The sequence below is a fragment of the Onychostoma macrolepis genome, chromosome 17, assembly GCF_012432095.1.
Source record: "Onychostoma macrolepis isolate SWU-2019 chromosome 17, ASM1243209v1, whole genome shotgun sequence".
NCBI classification, from domain to species: domain Eukaryota; kingdom Metazoa; phylum Chordata; class Actinopteri; order Cypriniformes; family Cyprinidae; genus Onychostoma; species Onychostoma macrolepis.
Window position 1 is genome coordinate 18,178,836 of NC_081171.1, and position 20,355 is coordinate 18,199,190.

The window sequence follows — 20,355 nt, forward strand, 5'->3', positions numbered from 1 at the left end:
CTGCTGAGAATCGCTGAGCTTTCACAAGTTCTGTAAATAGACAAACCAAACACTGCAGCTTCTAAATATATCATGCCAGAGAAGTTTTTCTGATCATTTGTGAAAATCCAGGACAGACTTGAAAATGAGATGCAGATCGCTTTGTCTCCGTGGGTTTTAATCTGTTTTTGGTGCGTACTGTTGTCTCGATACGCATGTAGTGGGAAAAAAAAGTCCTCGGTTTAAGGTTTGTTTGTGTGGAATTGTGATAAAACGCTGTTGTATTTTCAAAGGCTTTGATATTCAGTGCAAAATTCCATAATGAACTGAACGAATAACGTCTGCGTTTCACCATAGCAGCTTTTAATTAAATGAAATGTGTGCGTTATCCAATACAAAACTTTAAATGAAAGCCAAAGGGCTCGATTGTCGTATATAAAGTGCTCCTTAACGCAAACCAAACAAACCCTCAGTGTAAAGACGGAGATAAACATAATTGACTCTCATGCTGCAATTTGGTTAGAGAGCTCTCTTTTTTTGCACAAATCTTTAATAAATGGATGTAATTGATGAGTCAAACAGCATTGATTTCCAATACGCTCATTTGTAGTGCGGGAAAGTGAAAAGAAGGGGGGCAAGTGAGGAATGGGGCAGTTGAAAGTGAGTGGTACTGATAGGCTTTGTGTGATTGGTCTGTCTATCTCTGTTCTTTACACTGATGAGTCAGATGCTGCTTTGTGAATGATTTCATTTAGATCAGATTAAAGCTGTCTCTGATGGTTAATCTGGGAGTTCAGCCACTGCAATCATTGTCATGGGATTATGACTTTAGAGGGAAGACTAGGTCAGACTGTGGCTGTCGAATACACACACATACACACAAATGCTGAGACCAAGCTAAACAGCTTAGTCATGATGTTAGAGGTCAGGAATGAGGTGCTGTACGCTCATGACATTTTCTAAGGCAGACAAAACTCGAACATGAAACGGCATTTGCAACTAATTTTACTGTCAAATTATTATTGGGTGAAAGGATTGCAACAGGAAGTAGGGGGAAAAATGATTGCATCCACTGGGAACTGATTGTTCAAATTGTGCAAAACAATGGCTAAATAATAATTGTAATATTATTATAATAAAACACCCTACTGTTGAAAAGTTTGGGGTCAGACTATTTCTTTCTCTCTGAAAGAAGTCTCTTATACTCAGTCTCTTATTTGATCAAAAATACAGTAAAAGAAAAGAACAAAGTTATTGTGAAATATGATTACAATTGAAAATAACTTTTTAAATGGAATATATTTTAAAATGTAGTGTATTCCTTTGATGTAATGCTGATATGCTGATTTGCTTCTCAATAAATATTTATTACAATTAATGTTGAAAACATTAATTATATTTATTTTATATAATTACACACACACACAGTAACACTGTGAAAGTCTTGAATGTCACTTCACATCCTTGCCAAATAAAGTATTAATTGCTTTCAACAAATAATATAACAGTTACAGTTTTTAAAAAATATATATTTACATTTCTAAATAATATTATATTATTTTAATAATATCAAAACACAGACTAAGTAGTGTCAGCGGAAAAGGAAAGTTGGTTCTGAGGTGTTATTGCACTATGAAAAAATATGAAGAAATTACATCGATGCACTTTGGAATAGAGTTTTAGGAGGTTGCTGATGCAATATCCACAATAAGATAAGGAAAATTAATAAAAAAAAAAAAGTAAATGGTGTCAATTTTGATTTATTGTTGACTTTAATTGGACTAATTTAGGTCCTCATCCAGACAATTCTGTGTAATCTGTTTTGATATGTTTTGATATCACCTAAAATGTTCTCTTTTTCTTTTAGTGTGGAACTAGATTTTAAACTTCAAGAGGACAAACTGCAGCCCTTAATGAAGAGACTGTGTCCATTAGAAGAGCCGTCCTACCCCTCTCTGCCTTACACACACGAGGTGTTCACCTCTACACCCAAACGCAAGTCCAAGACTGAGACCAAGAAGCATGCGCGATGGAAACTCTGGTTCCTCTAACATATGGATTCAGGATCCCTGAAACCATCACAAACGAGCTAATTCTAGTGGAATTTGCTTGACTAGTTGGATAAATATGGAGAAGTGCTCACTGCTAGCCACCGTTTTGGAACATGCATCACGGGATCCACTGAGCGACAGGATTTTAGAGAGGAATAACAGTTGTTTTCTAATCATGACCCTCTGATGAACCCTCTGAGTTTGGGAACTGCTGAATTCACCTGATCTCACATTTTTCAACGGAATTACACAATTATCCTTAGGTTTAGTCAAGTTAGCAAGGTAAGAGAACAGGGACGATTGTTGTTGCGCTGTGTGTGTGTGTTTTCCAGTGTCTAACTGAGATCTCTCTTCTTTCTACATTTATCCCATTTTACTTTAGGGACCCTGCAGAGGCGACAAGAAACTTCAAAGCTAAACGCTAGTTTGCCACAAAACTACTTTGGAGCCGAACATCAAAGACATCTAATCAGCAAAGCACAAACTTTTGAGAATTATAAAGTATATTTGATAGCTGAGATATACCTCTGTCTCTTTCCCAGTCTTTCTTTCTTTCTTTCTCAAAGTCTCTCAAAATTGACTATCATTCTATGACAGAATAAATAAAATTAATGAAATTAAATTAGTGAGTACTGCAGAATCAGCTGACTGCATGCACTAATAATCAATGACTTTGTAGAGATATTTTTCTGGAAAATGTCGAGAATGCACAATTAGAAATGGTTAGGTTGTAAAAAGGGTTTACACACTGGTGTTCTCAAAAAAAGTAAATTAATAATAATAATTTATGAAAATACGGTGATTTGTCTTTCAATTATATAGATTTCTACTTCAAATAATGGGCCATCAATATTTCTGGAATAAGAAAAACATTTTCGATGTGCAGATGTTCAGGTCTGAAACTATTTTCTTGGGAATATGATGCTGTATTTACAACATACTGTAAACCCCAGGTCAATTTTTCAGTAAATATATTTTTCAGACTCATAAAGATGCTTGAGAATTGGCTGGAGATTACAGATAATATGTTCCATGGTGGGAAAAAAAATATGAGAACACCTCAAATCTGTTTAGATGATCATTATTTGGTGTTATAGGTTGGACAGTGCACACATACAGAACACAAAACAATAGAAATAGGCTCTATCCTATAAAACACACCACTTTGTTCAAGCTGACGTGTCATTTGCTCAATTAAATTTTAATATGATGGCAGTCAATCACCGAAATCTTGTGCTTGTTTACCCACCTAAGGCAAAGTAATGAGATGATCACAACACAAATTGGGGAGTATAATAATGCAGGTAACCTATTAGAGGGCTATGTATATACAAACTGTGCTTAGCATTTTATTAGCTTTAAAGAGTCTTTGTGTTAGATATTCACAAGTCTAATGTCTTCACTACAGTGCCAAACACTGTATTTAGCTCGTAGCCCAAGAACCTTCATACTTGGAGGGTGTTTTTGATAACTATAGGCTATATATTTAAAAGTAATAATATGTTCAAACAAAAAAAAATTATTGGTCACAGTATCTTGTTGTTTAATTGGAGCACAGTACCTGCATAATCTTGTAGCATAACACAAATGCATCATTATACCTTGAGAAAGTGCAATTGATTTATATTGTGCAATATTACATTTTATACAGTTTCTACCCACAGTGCATTTACAATAAAGAAACCGATGCAACATATGACTCTACTGTCCTGTTCCCGTGAACGTTCTTTAGTGTCAGACCAAAGGAGTGTGGCTTGCTTTGGGATTCTTGCAAAGTGCATTGCGGTGGTGATACTCAATTCATGAAGATGATTGAATAGTGCTTTGAACAGGACTCAGCTGGAGGATGAGATGGTTGCAACACTTCTCTCTAAAATTGATTGGCTTCAGCTTTGGTGCACACTCCACAGACGTGCTCTGTGATTGGATGGCCTCCAGTAGAACACCTGCTGCCAAGATACTGTCAGTCACTTTGACTCAAGGGATGAAATATTCCTCTGAACTCTTTCTGCAAACATAACTAATGTAAACATGGCGAATGTAATTCTGCTGACCCATGGTAGGGATATGACTACAAGCGAATCTCTCCGGACTTTGCATGCACTTATTCTCTGATCAAACAGCCTTATTTTAATATTGATAACAGTTGCTACTTAAGCTGATGAGCACATGGAAGTCGTGACCAAAATTACACTGAAAACTGATTGCAGATTTGTGTCCTTGCAATCTTTCCAAACAGATTGAAAGAAGAGTCTTGATTGATATATATATATATATATTTATTATATATGGGTGCAGGGTAACAAAAAAGGATTTGCAGAAGTTTACAAGAACAAAAAAACTCATTGATCCTTAAAATAAGCTGATTTTATGTTAAACATAACAGAAACTTTATTTTTTCTGGAATTAATAGGCGATTCATTTAGATTTTTTTTAAACAATAGTTGTTGTAAATGTAAAATTGCTGAAACCCTCAGGTAATCCACTCACCCTCAGGTAATCCAAGATGTAGATAAGTTTGTTTCTTCATCAGCACAAAAAATGTAGCTTTACATCACTTGCTCACCATTGGATTCTCTGCCGTGAATGGGTGCCGTCAGAATAAGAGTCCAAACAGCTGATAAAAACATCACAATTATCCACACGACACACAAAATGTCTTAATGCTAAATTTGCTTATAAATTTGCAGGCGTCGTGTGGATTACTTGTGGATTATGTTTTTAAACTTTGTTTTTATCCGCTCTCATGCTGACGGCACCCATTCACTGCAGAGGATCCATTGGTGAGCAAGTGATGTAACGCTAAATTTCTCCAAATCTATTCCGATGATGAAGCAAACTCATCTGCATCTTGGATGAGTGTGACAAAAGTTGCCGCAAAATTACATTTTTGGGTGATCTATTGCTTTAACGGAGGCATACAGACACATTTTCATGGAAATATTCTTACATTTTCCTTCCAAAACTACAACACTAAGGCTGTAAAGGATTGTGATGGTGGCAGAAAACTATTTTACCAGTGAGCAGATAACTGGATCTCATTTCAAAGAGGTTTGTGCTGAGGATAAATCTTATATAGCGTATGGAGTGACTGTAATCTTCCCAATAGTTGCTCATGCTTTGAGCGTCTCCTGTGTCCGACAAAATCCATATTTCGCCACTGGCCTTTAAAAAGAAAGATTTATCTCTGAAAAGTTGTCCCGCTTTGCTCCTGTGACCTCAGAATAATAACTGTAGACTGTCGAATAATTGTAAACCATAGAATAACATCTCTACATAACATAAACCAGGGAGTTTTCGAACAAATTTGAGAAAATTAATTTTTTTGAGTGCATATTGTCAAAAGATAATTTAAGATACTAATTAAAAATGTTTAAAACATTTTTTAAAACATTTAACAAATGCAGTATTATTACAATTTCATTTTGATTTATAAAAAGGTTGGAAATCATTATATGAGATCACATTTTATACTATTGACAGTCCTAGTTTTAACAGTAAACAGTAAAAAAAAAACCTTAAGGAAATTATCTCTAGATAATTTAATCATTTGTTTTGGCCTTAGATCAGAGACAATATAAAAACGAATTATTTAAATTAGGAAACAACATGTTGTCTTTGTAATATTATGCATATTATTAATTACATTTATATTATAAATTCAACATACTTTAAATTTAACATTAAATTGCAGCTGAATTTTAACATCTGATCTTAATATTCTACTCTGTATAGTCAGTTTTGGGTTTTTTTAATAGGAAATGACTGTGTATAATTTACATATTCCATATTTTGAAACTCTCTAAATATGAGCATGTTAAAAGCAGTTGTAAAGAAAGCAGCATCCTCATAACATTTGCAATGGCTGTTGAGACCCAGACTGTCTGCAATACTGAGGGAAAACACTTACATGACATGAGGTGTAGCCAGGGTCAGTGATTTTCCCTACATCGGCAAACAGAAAACAACATAAAAAAGGGAGCAAGAGGGAACAGCATAAATGAAATGCACAGTAAACACAGTCTTGCACACAGCAGGAACAGGTTGAGCATTTATACACCGAATGGCTCAAAGCACCTTCCGTTAATAAATTAAGCTTTGCATTAGGAGTAATTACAACTGCAAGAGAGGAGAGAGCGAGAGAGAGAGAGAGCTAGTCAGCAAAATCCGGATGGGCTTGTCGACAACCGGTTTGGGCTAAATTTTAATCTCCATCCCGTACTGCTTTAAAAATTCAAGGTTTCCTAAGAGCTCATTAATAAATGATAGAGGACTTGAGCTTAGCGGGCTTTAAAAGTAAGCAGCCGGGGCTTGTGCCCCCAACCCTTCAAATGTTTATGAGGACACTCAGACTCAGCAGTGGACTTAGCGAGGCCTGTAGAACTTCTATGACAACTGAAGGTTGAGGAGCTTTAATGGAAATTACAGCCTAAGGTTAATGTGTGCATGAACCAGAGCCACTTGTAAAATGCTTACTTTGCATCGGTGCCATGTGGGCCTGTCCGGATCTCCATATACACCATCAGTGCTGCGAAAATACAGCATTATCCCTTCAGTATATGAACACTGCTTTTTTGTGAATGCGGGTAACCTGTTTTCTCCTGTTTTACACTGATATACAGGCTGAGCAGATATGAGGAACTGCCATCAGTGAGATTGAGCAGCTTTGCAGCTGTAAAAGATGGTTTACTCAGCAAAGTGCAACTTACTTTGATTTGACTAGAGATTTGAAAGGGTAGAAGAACAGTTGTCCACAGAAAACACTGAGATCTCTGTAATATCTATTTTTTAACTTAAACATGCAGAGCAAACTGAGAATTTTTCTGCTTCTAAGATTTGTCTACTGATATAAATGCCTCAGTAACCCCAGATCTCACTCAGCAATGTTGCAAACAGTAATAAGACATTAATCAAGTCTCAAAATTAAGTCTTAAGCTATAGTCACATTTACATTTGTTCAGTGAATTTTCACAGACAAAATCAAGTTATACATAAGGAGTCCTCACGATCAGGAGTTTTGTGTGAGTGTGAAAGATTTCCCCATGCAGACTCGTGTTCAAGCTGGTCATGGGACTTCGCCGCGTTCAATTTCCATTATGCTGTATTGCAGCAGCGCTTTTGTCAAAAGAGCGAGACGCTGCATTCTGCATTGTGTTTTTTTACTATTCCTTAGCGATAACTGTATATTTAAATGCTAATACACATTCTTAAAAATGTGAGACATAATACAAAGGAATTTAGATGGCAGGGTCTCACAATGCATATTTAAACTTTTTTATTAGATGACATACAGTGAGCACATTTGCTTGCAAGAAAAAGAAAAGAGACACAATGGTTAAAGAGGACATTGGATGCAAAATTCTTTGCATATAAATGTGTCTTAGCAGTGTGTGGACACAACCACCCTACACTGATAAAAATCCTCAAAAAAACAGAAACAGTATCAATTATCAAGCCATTTTGATTTTATGCTAATACGGGACTCAGGCCCCACCCACAACTGCTGACAGACTGTCCTGTATTAGCATATTTGCACCCTTAGTCAGCTGTATGCTGTCTGCCATTTTCTCCGCACTCGAGCAGCTGTAGTGACAACAATGTCTTGTAGTTGGATGTAAAAGTAGACACAAGAGTCTTCATTTTCTCCCCACATTAGAGCCACTGATGACGCAGTGGATTAAGTTTTGTTTTTGATGGTAAGACGCCACCGAATACACAAAAAATGGAAGAGATGGGTGGAGTGAGCAGTTGCTCATTATCATTTAAAGAGACATGCACCGAAAGGGGTGGCTGTAAACAGAGCTGTTTTTGACAAGGTAAAAAGGGTGTTGATTTACATGACCATTGAGGAATTTTAAACGGAATGAAAAACGCTTTCTGTGTGAACGGCAGAGTCAAATTGGCTTTTAAAGGAAACATAACTGAGAACTCCATTACTGCGAGTTCTCCATAGAGCAACCTCAGAGTAATAATTTTTTTCTTCCAAGTAAGTGATTTCACTTGTATATCAGATTTTGATTGAAATGCAAAGCAAACAAATGAATTAAAATCTCTCTTTTTAATAACACCCTGTGCATATCTTCAAAAAGAGTGCAACAGAGTGCAAGAGTTTCTCTGCTTTGTAAGGGGAGTTAATCACTGAGAGAATGAAACTGTGGGTGTGAGAGACATAATAGGACACTAGCGACTAATGGGCTGAAATGTTGAATCAGAGGAGCAGTTAAACAGAGTCTTTCTAATAACTCAATTCTCACATATGAGACCTGCCTTGTTGTGTCATGAGGCAAATGTGATCATATTGGCCTCAGACTGTAACACCACAGTGCTTCTGTTATCCTGTACCACAGTGGAAGAGAATGGGAAATAAATGACAGGTTAAGGTCATGTGAGAATGCGAGGGACATAATATTGATGTTTATACTGCCATCCGTTTTCCCATCTGACCCTAAATGTGTGTTTATTTACAGTAAGCCACTAACAGCTTGGTTTTTGCTTTCAAGGCGTTAATAGCCTCTGAAAGTCTCTGTAGACATTAAAGCCTGTACAATTTCACGCCGCCGTGCCCCACAAGTGCTAGAAGGCAGGGGTCAGGACACTTCAGTTTGATTTAGAGCTTTAGAATCGGTCCCACAAAAACTGACAGAAGAAACGACCTAAACTTTCTAGCTGTACTTCATGGAGGGATCATACCGGTCTAAAGGCCCAGGGCGCAGGTCTAAGCTTGGAAGATAAAGCATGAATAATGCATGGCACTGATCTGCAGGGGAAAAAAAGCTCCTTGGATATTGTCCTCTCTCTGCTCAGTGGTTTCCAGTCCTGCTAGCCGGCAGCTGCAAAACTCATCCAAAAAGACCTCCAGAGCAGAGCCACAGTATCAGCCCCCTCTCAGCATACGCTAACCCAGAAATCATAATTTTTGACTCAGGTGGATGAATATTATGTTTCATCCATCCACCTGAGTCTCAGATCGAGACATGTGCACTAACCAAGTGCTCCATCACTAGAAGCATTAACCATCTAGTTAGTTAGGACAGTGGTTAAAAAATGCCACCATACTTGAATATGGACAACTATGTACTCTTGACCGTTTTTAGAAAGCAGACAGAAAAATGCAATAAAACAGCTGCAATGTGAAATCAATGTGTTAACTTTATAATTGTTTATCATATTGTATGCTGGAAATAACTATTGGAAGTAAGGATTGGTGGCTAATGAACAAAGTAATTAAACTGGTTCAATGTTTACTCGTATTAAACATTCAGCAGGAGATCTCGCTCTGGAGCACAAACACTGAGGAATGTCCATTTGAAACTTGGAAGGAGCCATCTATTTTCTTCACCATCACTCACAAGAGTGAAGGGGGCCTGGCCGCTTCTTGCGGTCGATAAGTGGACATTAGGGGCCAGATCTTAGTATATGAAGGATAGGCAGTGGGGATCAAAATGAACAGGTTTACTCCCAGAGCTCTGGCCTAGAGCCAAGAAAACACAAGAACAATAAGCTAAAGCCTGTTCCCATTAGATGGGAAAATTCAATGTTAACACAAAAGATTGATGACTGCATCCCTAAGGGTGTAAACCCCTGTAAGGCTCTAGCTATGGTCCTGCTGTAAAAACATATTGAATGTGGATTTTCTAAAGCTTAGTAATCATTCTCCTTATAAAGGCCAACTTAATTTGATTATGTCTCAGCTCTCCACAGAGTTGATCATCTGCACAAGAAATTACAGCTCCAATGTGTGAATGTCATATGGGATATTGGGTTTAAGGACTTACAAGAGAAATTTACTTAGAGAAATCTTGTGAATCTGCTACATATCAGAAAAGAAAACTCTCACAAAAAAAATAAATAAATAAAATAATTCATAAATATATGTGTGTTGCGATGAATGAAATATAACAAGAGAAAAAGACAACTTTTAAACCAGCCTAAACTTTTTAATCATCTTTTGGTTGGGTATGGCTCAGAACCAAAAAACTCAGGGTAGCTCGATTCACAAATGAATGACTCTTTCAAAAGTGTTCTTTTTTGTTCTTTTAGATAGACAGCGCAACAAGTGTTATCTGACTCCTGAACGAATTACTCTTTTGAGCTGTTTTTTAGTGAATCCAAAAAAAAAGACCTCAAGACCAGTGTACTCTCATTCACAAACTAAGGACTCTGTGAGTCAGTTCCTTTTTAGCGAATCAAAAACAGACAGCACAACCAGTGTAGTCTGATTCCTAAATGAATGGCTTTGAGACATTTCTTTTTAGTGAATCAAAAACAAAGAGTGCGACCAGTGTAGTTTGTTCCATGAACAAATTACTCTACTCGGTTCCTTTCAGTGAATCAAAAACAGACAGCGTGAACAATGACCGACTCCCAAATGAATGTTCTTTCTTTGATTAGTATTAATCTTAGTATTGTTAGTTAATATATACTTAAAGGGATAGTTCACCCAAAAATGAAAATTAGTCCAAGATTTACTCACCCTCAGGGCATCCTAGGCATGTCTGACATTCCTCTTACAGACGAACACATTTGGAGTTTTATTCGACATTGTCCTGTCTGTTCCAATCTGTATAATTGCAGTGAATGGTGCCCCTGTTTCTGAATCTGAAAAAAAGTATTCATCCATCATAAAACCATACTCCACACGGCTCCGGGGTGTTAATAAAGGCCTTCTGAAGCAAAACGATGCATTAGTTTAAGAAAAATATAGATTCTTAAAACTTTATAAACTGAAATGTCCAGCTTCCGGTCGCTCAAGCAGGCACGTTCACAACAAGGCAGTGTGATGGTTTAAGGTTAGTTATTGTATTGCATTCATTTTTGGCATTTCTCCAAAAATTTTACGCCATTAAAAGTCAAGTTTGTAAGATTTTTTTTTTTTACTTTTATTATTTACTAAATTACTAAAAATACCAACATATTTGACAATGACATTGCATTATTTTCTTTGCATTCATTGCATTATTAAAACATTTTTTTCCTTTATAAGTAGGCTACTGAAAAATTGTTAATAAATTACCTAATATAATCAGCTTCAGAGAGTCTTGAAGCATGAAACATTTCTCCACATCAGCTGCTATTCTTTGCACCTACAAGAAATAATGAAAATTATCTTGTGATTTAAAAAAAAATGCATTTACATAAACGAGACCAAAATGAACACCCAAAAAGGCATATATTTTAAAATAAACAAACTCTTACATTCAATTATAATAATACATTGTAGAACTGTACCACCAATCAAATTATATAATTTATAATGCAAAATTACAACTGTGTTATGACATTAATGTTTTACATTAATTTTTGAAATTACAAATAAGAGATGTTGTAAAAATGCAATGATACTTTTTAAACGTGAAACTAAACCACCATTAGGTGGCAGCAAATAATTTAATGAGTGAGTCAATTGAGTCATTCATTGAACCGATTCGTTCAGAATGCTGAATCATTCAGTAAAAGCACCGCTGAGTTTTGCTTTGATCTTTGTTTGGAACGATTTTTGATGGTGAAATAGAATAAGTAAGGGATAATCAACGGCTAGCTGTGCATTAAACGATTTGAAGAACTGCCCGACGCGCAGCGGAGGGTGGTTGCCTCCACAAAGTGCATTCAAATCGTTTAATGCACAGCTAGCCGTTGATTATCCCATTTATGCCATGGTTATTTGCCAGCATTCACATATTAAAGATGTTAATAATATTTGCGCTGCAATATTTGACTGGACCGATAAAAATGGCGGTTATTTTTGTCTGTATTACTATTTAACTGCAACTGTATGTTACTATAGTTACCAATGTTTATAGGAAGCGCATTAATATAGAACGTGATTAAACTGACCTGGAACTACCTGTGCAGTTCAACGAATTTAATCAACACCTGCCAGCCAATCAGAATCGAGTATTCAGACAGACCATGGCATAACAGTCAATATTGTGTATAAAAAGTAAGTAACTTAATGTTAACTAATTGTTTATTGAACTATGTAACATTTGCAATCGTGATAATTAGCAACAGATCACTTGTTATGCTACTTAACAATATCAGATGTTATAAATAAACTCAACAGTTTGAACATTTACCTCATGTTTCTTCCGTGAGTTTATGTGTGCCGTTAAGGTTATTTGTTTTTATGTTGAATGTAATAAAATCAGAATCAGTCTTGCATTTCGATGCTTCCCTAGTTATTTTTTTCAATCAAGTTTTAATCAGGCTAACTTGTCCAATCGGGCATACAACGTTAAAGATGTCTTTCACTATAAAATTGTCCCGGACAAGCTTTAATGTCGAGTACAACTACAGTGGCAATAGACACAATTTCTCATTTACATGTAGTTTCTAATTATAGTAAGATGTCACGTCAATATGGGACAGTTGAAAACATATAAACAAATGAAATTTCACATATTTTGCTGTTCGTCAGTTATTTCGACAGATAGTAGTTACTATGACAATCGTTCACACTGGGCATTACCTTAAAAGTTGGGTAAACACTACTTTAAATGCTCTCAATAAGAAAATTAAACTGCCAAAATGAGAAAAATGCAGCATTCAGCCTAACTATGCTATAATAGCAATTTCCAGCTTAACTTACTGCACATAAGTTACCAAGGCCACTTGTCTAAATGTGGTTATAGCAGGCTAATGCAACATGATATCGCTTATACATTCACTTAAATAAATATAAAAAGGATATATTTCTTAAGTAAAATTAAGTGAATTTACCAGGAATTATGAATAAAGCCTCTAATCTTCAATCGTTCTGGCACTGCTCCAGTCCCTGGATTTCAGATTTGAATGATGCGCGCGCAATCCCATAATGCCACACTACAGTAAAGTAGTGTAAAAAGCAGGAGCTACAGTGACAACACCTGCTTCCTGTAAATTAATTACAGTTGACATGGAAATATACTGTTAACAACTGTAAAACCTTATTTGACCCATAATGCATTGCGAATGACAGCTACATCTTGTAAAATGTTTAAACAGTAAAATTCTGTAAAATTTTGCTGTAGAAACTACAACAATTTTTTACAGTGAGGATAAACCAGCCTGGGGCAGAGATTAAGTTCATACTGACCTAAGATGGTTATTGCAGAAGGCAAAAAAAAAAAAAAAAACATCCTATTATACATGGGCTTATTGACTCTAATTGCTTCAGGTCAAATGCATAAATTACCACAACTAAAAAATCAGAACAGTTTAAGGTTTTTGTAGCAGATGTTATCTACAGTGAATAGGTTCTCTGTGCAGGTTATTTTGATGTCTGTTCCTGCAGTTGTGTCCCTATAGATGGGTAAGTCTCTGTAAAGTCATTGTTTGACATCTCTTGCAGTGAGGAAGCAGGGAGCACTGCACCATTAGCCAGAGTGCCAGTCCCTAATTAAATATGTCCAGCCCCAGTATTTGTGACATCTAATAAAACACTACAGAGGACAATCTGCCAGGCCAGTCAGCAGCTGAGACATTTTTAATATGCTAAATAATGCATGCAAAAGGATGTGGTCAGAGACACATAGCCATATGCAGCACATGGAAAACAGCACATGCTTTTGGAGATAGTATATTGTCTTTTTAATGCCACACTGTCCCCAACCCCATACAATTGACCCTTTTCTGAGCATAGCCTTTAACCTACATTAGCAACTCTTGCCATCAATATTATCAGAAATGTACCACTCACTGGAAAGTGAATGAATGTGAGAAATCATAACACACAGTAAGTCTTACCATTCAGCTAAATGAGCCAATTGTCTTTTTAGCAGAGGAACTGTCTGTTTCTTTATTCTAAAATGCACATGCACATTAACTGGACCAACCTGATTTTTTTTGTGATTTGAGATAAACAAAAATGATGTTGTCAGATTTTATTGATGATTTTAAATATATCAATAAAACATCATTTTGACCAAAAATTCTGTATTTCCCTATCCAGTTAGGAGCATGTATTACCTAGAAAACATAATGGCACCAGAGTGAACTAACTTGCCTTAAGGCCTGTTCACACCAAGAACGATTGGTATAAAGATACTGTAAGTGTACAGTGGACGATATTGTCTGTTTATTCTATCTGCTACTTTAAATTCTCAAGCTCATTATAGCAGGATTGATTCTGATTGGGTGTCCATGTTTTTATCGTTCATTAGCGGGAAAAATAGTTCTGAAAGTAATTCCAACGATATCGTTTCTCTGTGCCTTTATCGTTATACTGTAGCTGTTATCATTATACTGAACGATTTTTAGAACTATATCTTTATCATTATCTTTATAGTTATTGTCCTTGTGTGAACAGGCTTTAAGAGTAACTTTTCGGTAACACTTTACTTGAAGCCTTTATATAATGCGTTATAAAGGATTATTAGAGGGTATAATGCATTATAATTAATGTCGTAAATAATTATCACCAAATTTAAAATGCATAGTGTAACAATGAATTAATAAGTGTTATAATGCATTAACTGTGGTTACATTTATTCATGAGATTGCACAATGCATTATAAGGTGCATTACAAGGCATAATTAATGCATTAAAACTACTTTTATAATGCATTATATATACAAGGCTTTAAAGGGATAGTTCACCCAAAAATGAAAATTCTGTCATTAATTACTCACCCTCATGTTGTAAGGACCTCCGCAAGACCTCCGTTCATCTTTGGAACACAAATTAAGATATTTCTGATGAATTCTGAGAGCTCTCTGACCCTCCCATAGACAGCAATGTAATAACTATGATCAAGGTCCAGAAACGTAGCAAGGACATCGGTAAAATAATCCATGTGACATCAGAGGTTCAACCGTAATTTTACAAAGCTACGAGAATACTTTTTGTGCGTAAAGAAAAAAAAAACACTTTATTCAACAATTTGTCTCCTCGCGCCATTTTGGAGAGTAGCCATGACATGAGGGTGAGTAATTAATGACAGAATTTTCATATTTGGGTGAACTATCCCTTTAAGTAAAGTGCTACCACTTTTTCAAGTGCAAGTCTAGAAGTTCTGTGAGTTTGGAGAATTTTACAGAAATTATCAAAAAATATAAGATATACATAATAGTTTTCCTTGATTTGAAATTTTTAAACAAATCTTGAGTTTTGAAATTGTTACACCTCATTTCAAATAAACATGTTCACTGAAAAAAATCACTCAGAAATTCCTAGTAAATGTTAATAATTACAAAGAAAGCAAATAGCATATTATATGTTACATTTATTTTTAATACTGAAATAGGCTAGAACACAAAGTCCAATAATCTGGTTTGTTTACAACTTTGAAATATATAATATATATATATATATATATATATATATATATATATATATATATATATATAAAATTTTTATTTTTAATTTAATTTTTTTACAGTGAACAACATGAAGATGGGCATCTACAGTACATTTTCTCCATGGCAAATTAATATCAATATATTAATGTTAGGCAAATGTAGTTTTAGATATTAAATTAGGTCATAGTAAGGTCATTTAAGATGTCAGTTTTCAGGTGACTGTGAAAATATTTGCCTCTTTTCAGAGTTGCAGATTCTGCAGTTTTTAATCACAATACCACATAATTTAATTTCTATAAAGAAAAATACCAGAAAAGGGATAGAGTCATAGAGTCTCTTCATTTGTAGGGAACATTCTGTAGCTTATCTGTGCAAGCAACAGTAACCAAGTACTAGGAAACGGTAACACTTTAGAATACTGTTTCATCGTTAAGGAATAACTACACAGGAACAAATGGCTAATGCACTATTAACATTGTAGTAACTACTATTAACTAACAAGAAACTCTGATTAACGATTTATTAAGTAATAACGCTAAGTTGAAACTGGTAGTTCACTATTAGCTAACCAATAACTACTATTGTTTTTCATATATCCTGAGAACTCCTATGAACTACTTTATACAGGTTCATAATTCATGTGAATTATGCATAATGAATAATTAATTCTAAAATTAAGATCATGGTAACCCACTAGTAATGACTCAAATATTACCAAATCCTTCTAAATGAACTACTAATTACTTGGATCAGTATTCTAAAGTGAAAATCATCATAACTTCCTATTATTGACTGATGTCATTGTGAGCTTTTGAGATATAGGCCTATGTAAGGTTTTGGATAGTAATGACTCAAGTGTTACTACATCCTTCTGAAGAAACTACTAATTATTTGGATCAGTATTCTAAAGTGAAGATCACGGTAACCCACTAGTAATGATTTAAGTGTTACCAAATCTAGCTAAATGAATTACTAACCAGGACCTTACAAAAACCTCAAAAGTTTACAATGACTTGAATTTGGTAATACTTGAGTCATTACTAGTAGGTTACCATGACCTTTACTTTAGAATGAATTATACATTATGTATTATTCATATTAATTATCAACCTGTATACAGTAGTTCTTGGGGACGTATGAAAAAATAATAGTTACTGATTAGCTAATAGTGAACTACCACATTCGACTAAGCACTATTACTAATTACTAATTCATTAATCAGAGTTGTTTGTTAGTTACTAGTAGTTACTAGAGTGCTAATATTGCATTACTCATGTCATGTGTTCTTGTGTAGTTATTCATTAATGATGGAACAGTATTCTAAAGTGTTACCTAGGAAACAATAAACAAATCCTGGGATTTATGAATGTACAGTATAGAAGGTGCTTAGATTTCTCTATGAACGTTCAGCAAAAGTTTCATACAGTATATTATAAATGTCTGTCATTTGCCTCGCATACACACAACAGTTGCCATACAGATTTAGGATTTATAAAGATTACAACCTAATCCTGTAAAATAAAGAAAGAAACAACAAAAGCGTAGTTAATGCTTTACAAGTACTTCAGAGACATCACGAAAAATCATGAAAACAGATATCGAACGATCCCTGCAAGGAGATCAAAGTCTTCAAGCAACAGTGCAAAACAGGAACAGTGAGGAAGACAGATTCGTACCTGGAGACCGATTTGTTTTTCCTGGGCTTTCAGAGTGGCTGTGATAACTGCATTATGTTGCCTGAGCTCTTCTGTAGTGGATCTCAGCACAACAGCAGCACTGCAGCTTTGGCCTGCGAGAGCTGAAAGCAGTAGAGTGGAACTATCAGTGCAGACCAGCACAGCACTCGTACTACACACACACCATCAGACGACATATATTCATATATTACAGCACTGAACAATTCATGTCATTCATTTCATTAAACGACTCCAAAAAGTGAAATGAAAGTTTAAAAAGTGGCAGTACGAGTTTACATCTCTATTTAGAGCCATATGAACTGTATTTCAACCTCATGAGTGAAGTGGATACTGAACGAATGCACTACATGTACAATGACTTTGTGAGGAGTAATCCTATTTGTCCAGTAAAATAGAGGAGGCTAGTTTCATTCTCAACTGACATTCCAACATGAGAGCTTTTCCTAAGCTGAGCTGCTCACTCATTGATTCAAAGAAGTACTAAATACTCTGAATTGAAAAATCGTTATTGGCACAAAATGTGCTTTTGAAGTCAGCTGTTAACAGAACTGAGTTCATCTTGGATGACAAATGTTTTTCAGGAGCATGAATTGTGCATACCACATTCATTCATCTATAGGTATTCATATCAGTCAGAAAGTGTACAGTGCATCTCTATTTCAATTGTTCAGATTTCAATTATTCACTAAAATAATGCCATTTGAAATGCACTTAAATGAAGTTTGAAATTTGGTACAAAGTATCTTGAAAGCATCTTGTGATTTTTATTGTACAAAGTTCACATGGTCGATTACTTTTCACAAATTTTATTACTGGCTTAGGAATATTGCATAAATATGCTTTTTTTCCAAAAATAATTTGACATAAGATGAAAATTGTTTTGACGTACTATCTATCTGTATTACATTTTTATAATCCTGAAATTTCCACCCAAGTGAAAAATAAATTTAATAAAATGGATTTGACATTTTTTTCTTTCTAAGTATACTACAAATACATTTACATATCTATGCACTTAATAAAAATACCCTGCATTTGTATTTTTGTGTGTATTAAACTGGTATACCTAAAGACTGCTAAATTGGGACAACTAATTTTGTACTTTATGCATTGTGGAAGTGCTGAAGTACACTTAAAGATCTACTGAAGTATATTTGATTGTGCTAAAGAAGAACTATTGCAAGTATACTTCAGGTACACTATAAATATCTTGCATTATTCAAAGATCATACAATCCTCATCAATAGTGATATTAAAACACATTTTAGGCTTAATATTAAGAAATGTGCATTGTGCACAAGAAATACTCCAAATAAAGTTTAATTATAATTTTTATATCAGTAAGTCTCGAAAATAAATATCACCATCTCAAATGAGGAATTCGCATCCACCGATTCATAGCCCCGACCCCATCCATGGAGCCGTACCTCCAGTCACCACCGCCGAAGTCACAAAGGCTGTGAAGAGAATGAAGAATAGCAAATCTACTGGGCCAGATGACATCCCAGTCGATGTCTGGAAGTTGATGGGGCATCGCGGAGCAGTGATCCTTGCTGCCCTGTTCAATAAGACCATCGCAGAGATCAGGGCACCACAGGCCTGGACGACCAGCACCACGGTACCGATTTGGAAAGGCAAGGGTGACGTCTCTGAATGTAAAAACTACCACCCAATCCGACTCCTGAGTCACACCATGAAGATCTTTGAACGCGTCCTGGACAGCCGCTTACGTGGCATTATCAACATCAGCCCCAATCAGTGCGGCTTTGTCAAGGGACACGGAACCATAGACGCTATCCACGCTGCTCGCCTGTTGATGGAAAAGCACCGGGAAAAGAATAAGTCCATCCACTTGGTCTTCCTGGACTTAGAGAAGGCCTTCAATCGTGTACCCCACAAACTCATCTGGGCCTCCCTCCGATTTCACTCTGTCCCCGAGGCCTATATTAACTGGGTCCAAATACTCTATCAAAACGCTACGAGTGTTGTCTGTTGCCCTATTGGGATATCACCACCGTTCACCATCAGTGTCGGAGTACACCAAGGATCGGCCCTTTCACCATTGCTCTTCATCACCTGCATGGATGCGGTGACTGCAGACCTGCAGGCACCACATCCCTGGACACTACTTTATGCGGACGATATACTCCTTGCTGACAGTGAGCGGCAAAACCTCCAAGACCACACACAACGGTGGAAAGACCGCCTGGACCAGAATGGCCTACGGCTTAACATCGGCAAGACGGAGTACATGGAAAGTTCGCCCCCCCAGACCAGTGATACCATCAGTATCGACGGTATAGATCTGAAGAAGGTCACCCAATTCAGATACCTCGGCTCCACCCTTTTGGCTGATGGCGACAGCCTCCCAGATGTCAGGTCGCGAGTCAACGCTGCCTGGTTGAAATGGCGTCAAGTCACCGGCGTCCTCTGCGATAAAAGCATGCACAAACATCTTAAGGCAAAGATTTATAAGACAGTCGTCCGTCCAGTCGCCCTATATGGAGCGGAGTGTTGGCCTGTGACCAACAGGCATGAACAGGCCCTCCATGTAATGGAGATGGGGATGCTTAGGTGGACGCTAGGGCTGACCAGATGGGACCAAGTAATGAATGAAGACGTCAGAAAGACCATGGGAGTAGCACCGATTATGGAGAAGATGAGGGAAGCACGACTTCGATGGTATGGCCACGTAGTCAGGAGTGAGGAAGAGGGCCCTGTGTCTCAACATGGAAGGAAAGCGACCCCGAGGAAGACCAAAGAAGCGATGGATGGATCGGATAAAGGAAGACATGAAACATGACAATGTCGCCCCCGAGGATGCCCTCGATCGGAAGAAATGGAGAGCAACCTGCCGAAAAGCGGACCCCACATTATGAAGGGATAAACGCTAGGAGAGAGAGAGAGAAGTCTCGAGCGATATATCAGTAAATATGTTAACAGATTTGAACTATACGTGAAATAAATGTATATTAAATATATTATTTTTTTACTAGGGCAGGTTTAAAATAAAATTTAACTTCCAGATTTCAATGCGATCACAGGCTTTTGGAACCAAACTACCTCAAGGAAAATACTGAATAATGTTCATGACAGTGAGCTGAACAATAAAAATTGAGCCATATTTATGACAAATGTGATATCAAGTGACAATTAAAGGAAACGTTTCTACAATGGATTTTAATTTTATACAATACATTCGGTTTCCTGCAATGGATTGTAGGTACTGTAGATATTCACCTCGTCCAACACTCTTTTTGTTTTCTGTTTTATAAAGTATCCCAGTTTCCTCTATTACGGTGTGCGATGAAATGCGTGAGTGAACCGTCAAAATAAATCAAACAAATTCA

The 20,355-nt window shown here is 36.3% G+C and overlaps 1 protein-coding gene across 1 annotated transcript in view; it reads left to right on the forward strand.

Moving 5' to 3' along the window:
- Positions 1-3,682, forward strand: part of insyn2ab (inhibitory synaptic factor 2Ab) — a 39,239-nt gene extending 35,557 nt beyond the window's left edge. Inside the window, 2 exon segments of the mRNA XM_058748449.1 lie at positions 1,847-2,312; positions 2,413-3,682. Coding sequence (XP_058604432.1) covers positions 1,847-2,030 — 184 coding nt within the window. The 3' untranslated portion in view covers positions 2,031-2,312; positions 2,413-3,682.
- Positions 3,683-20,355: the final 16,673 nt, after the last annotated feature.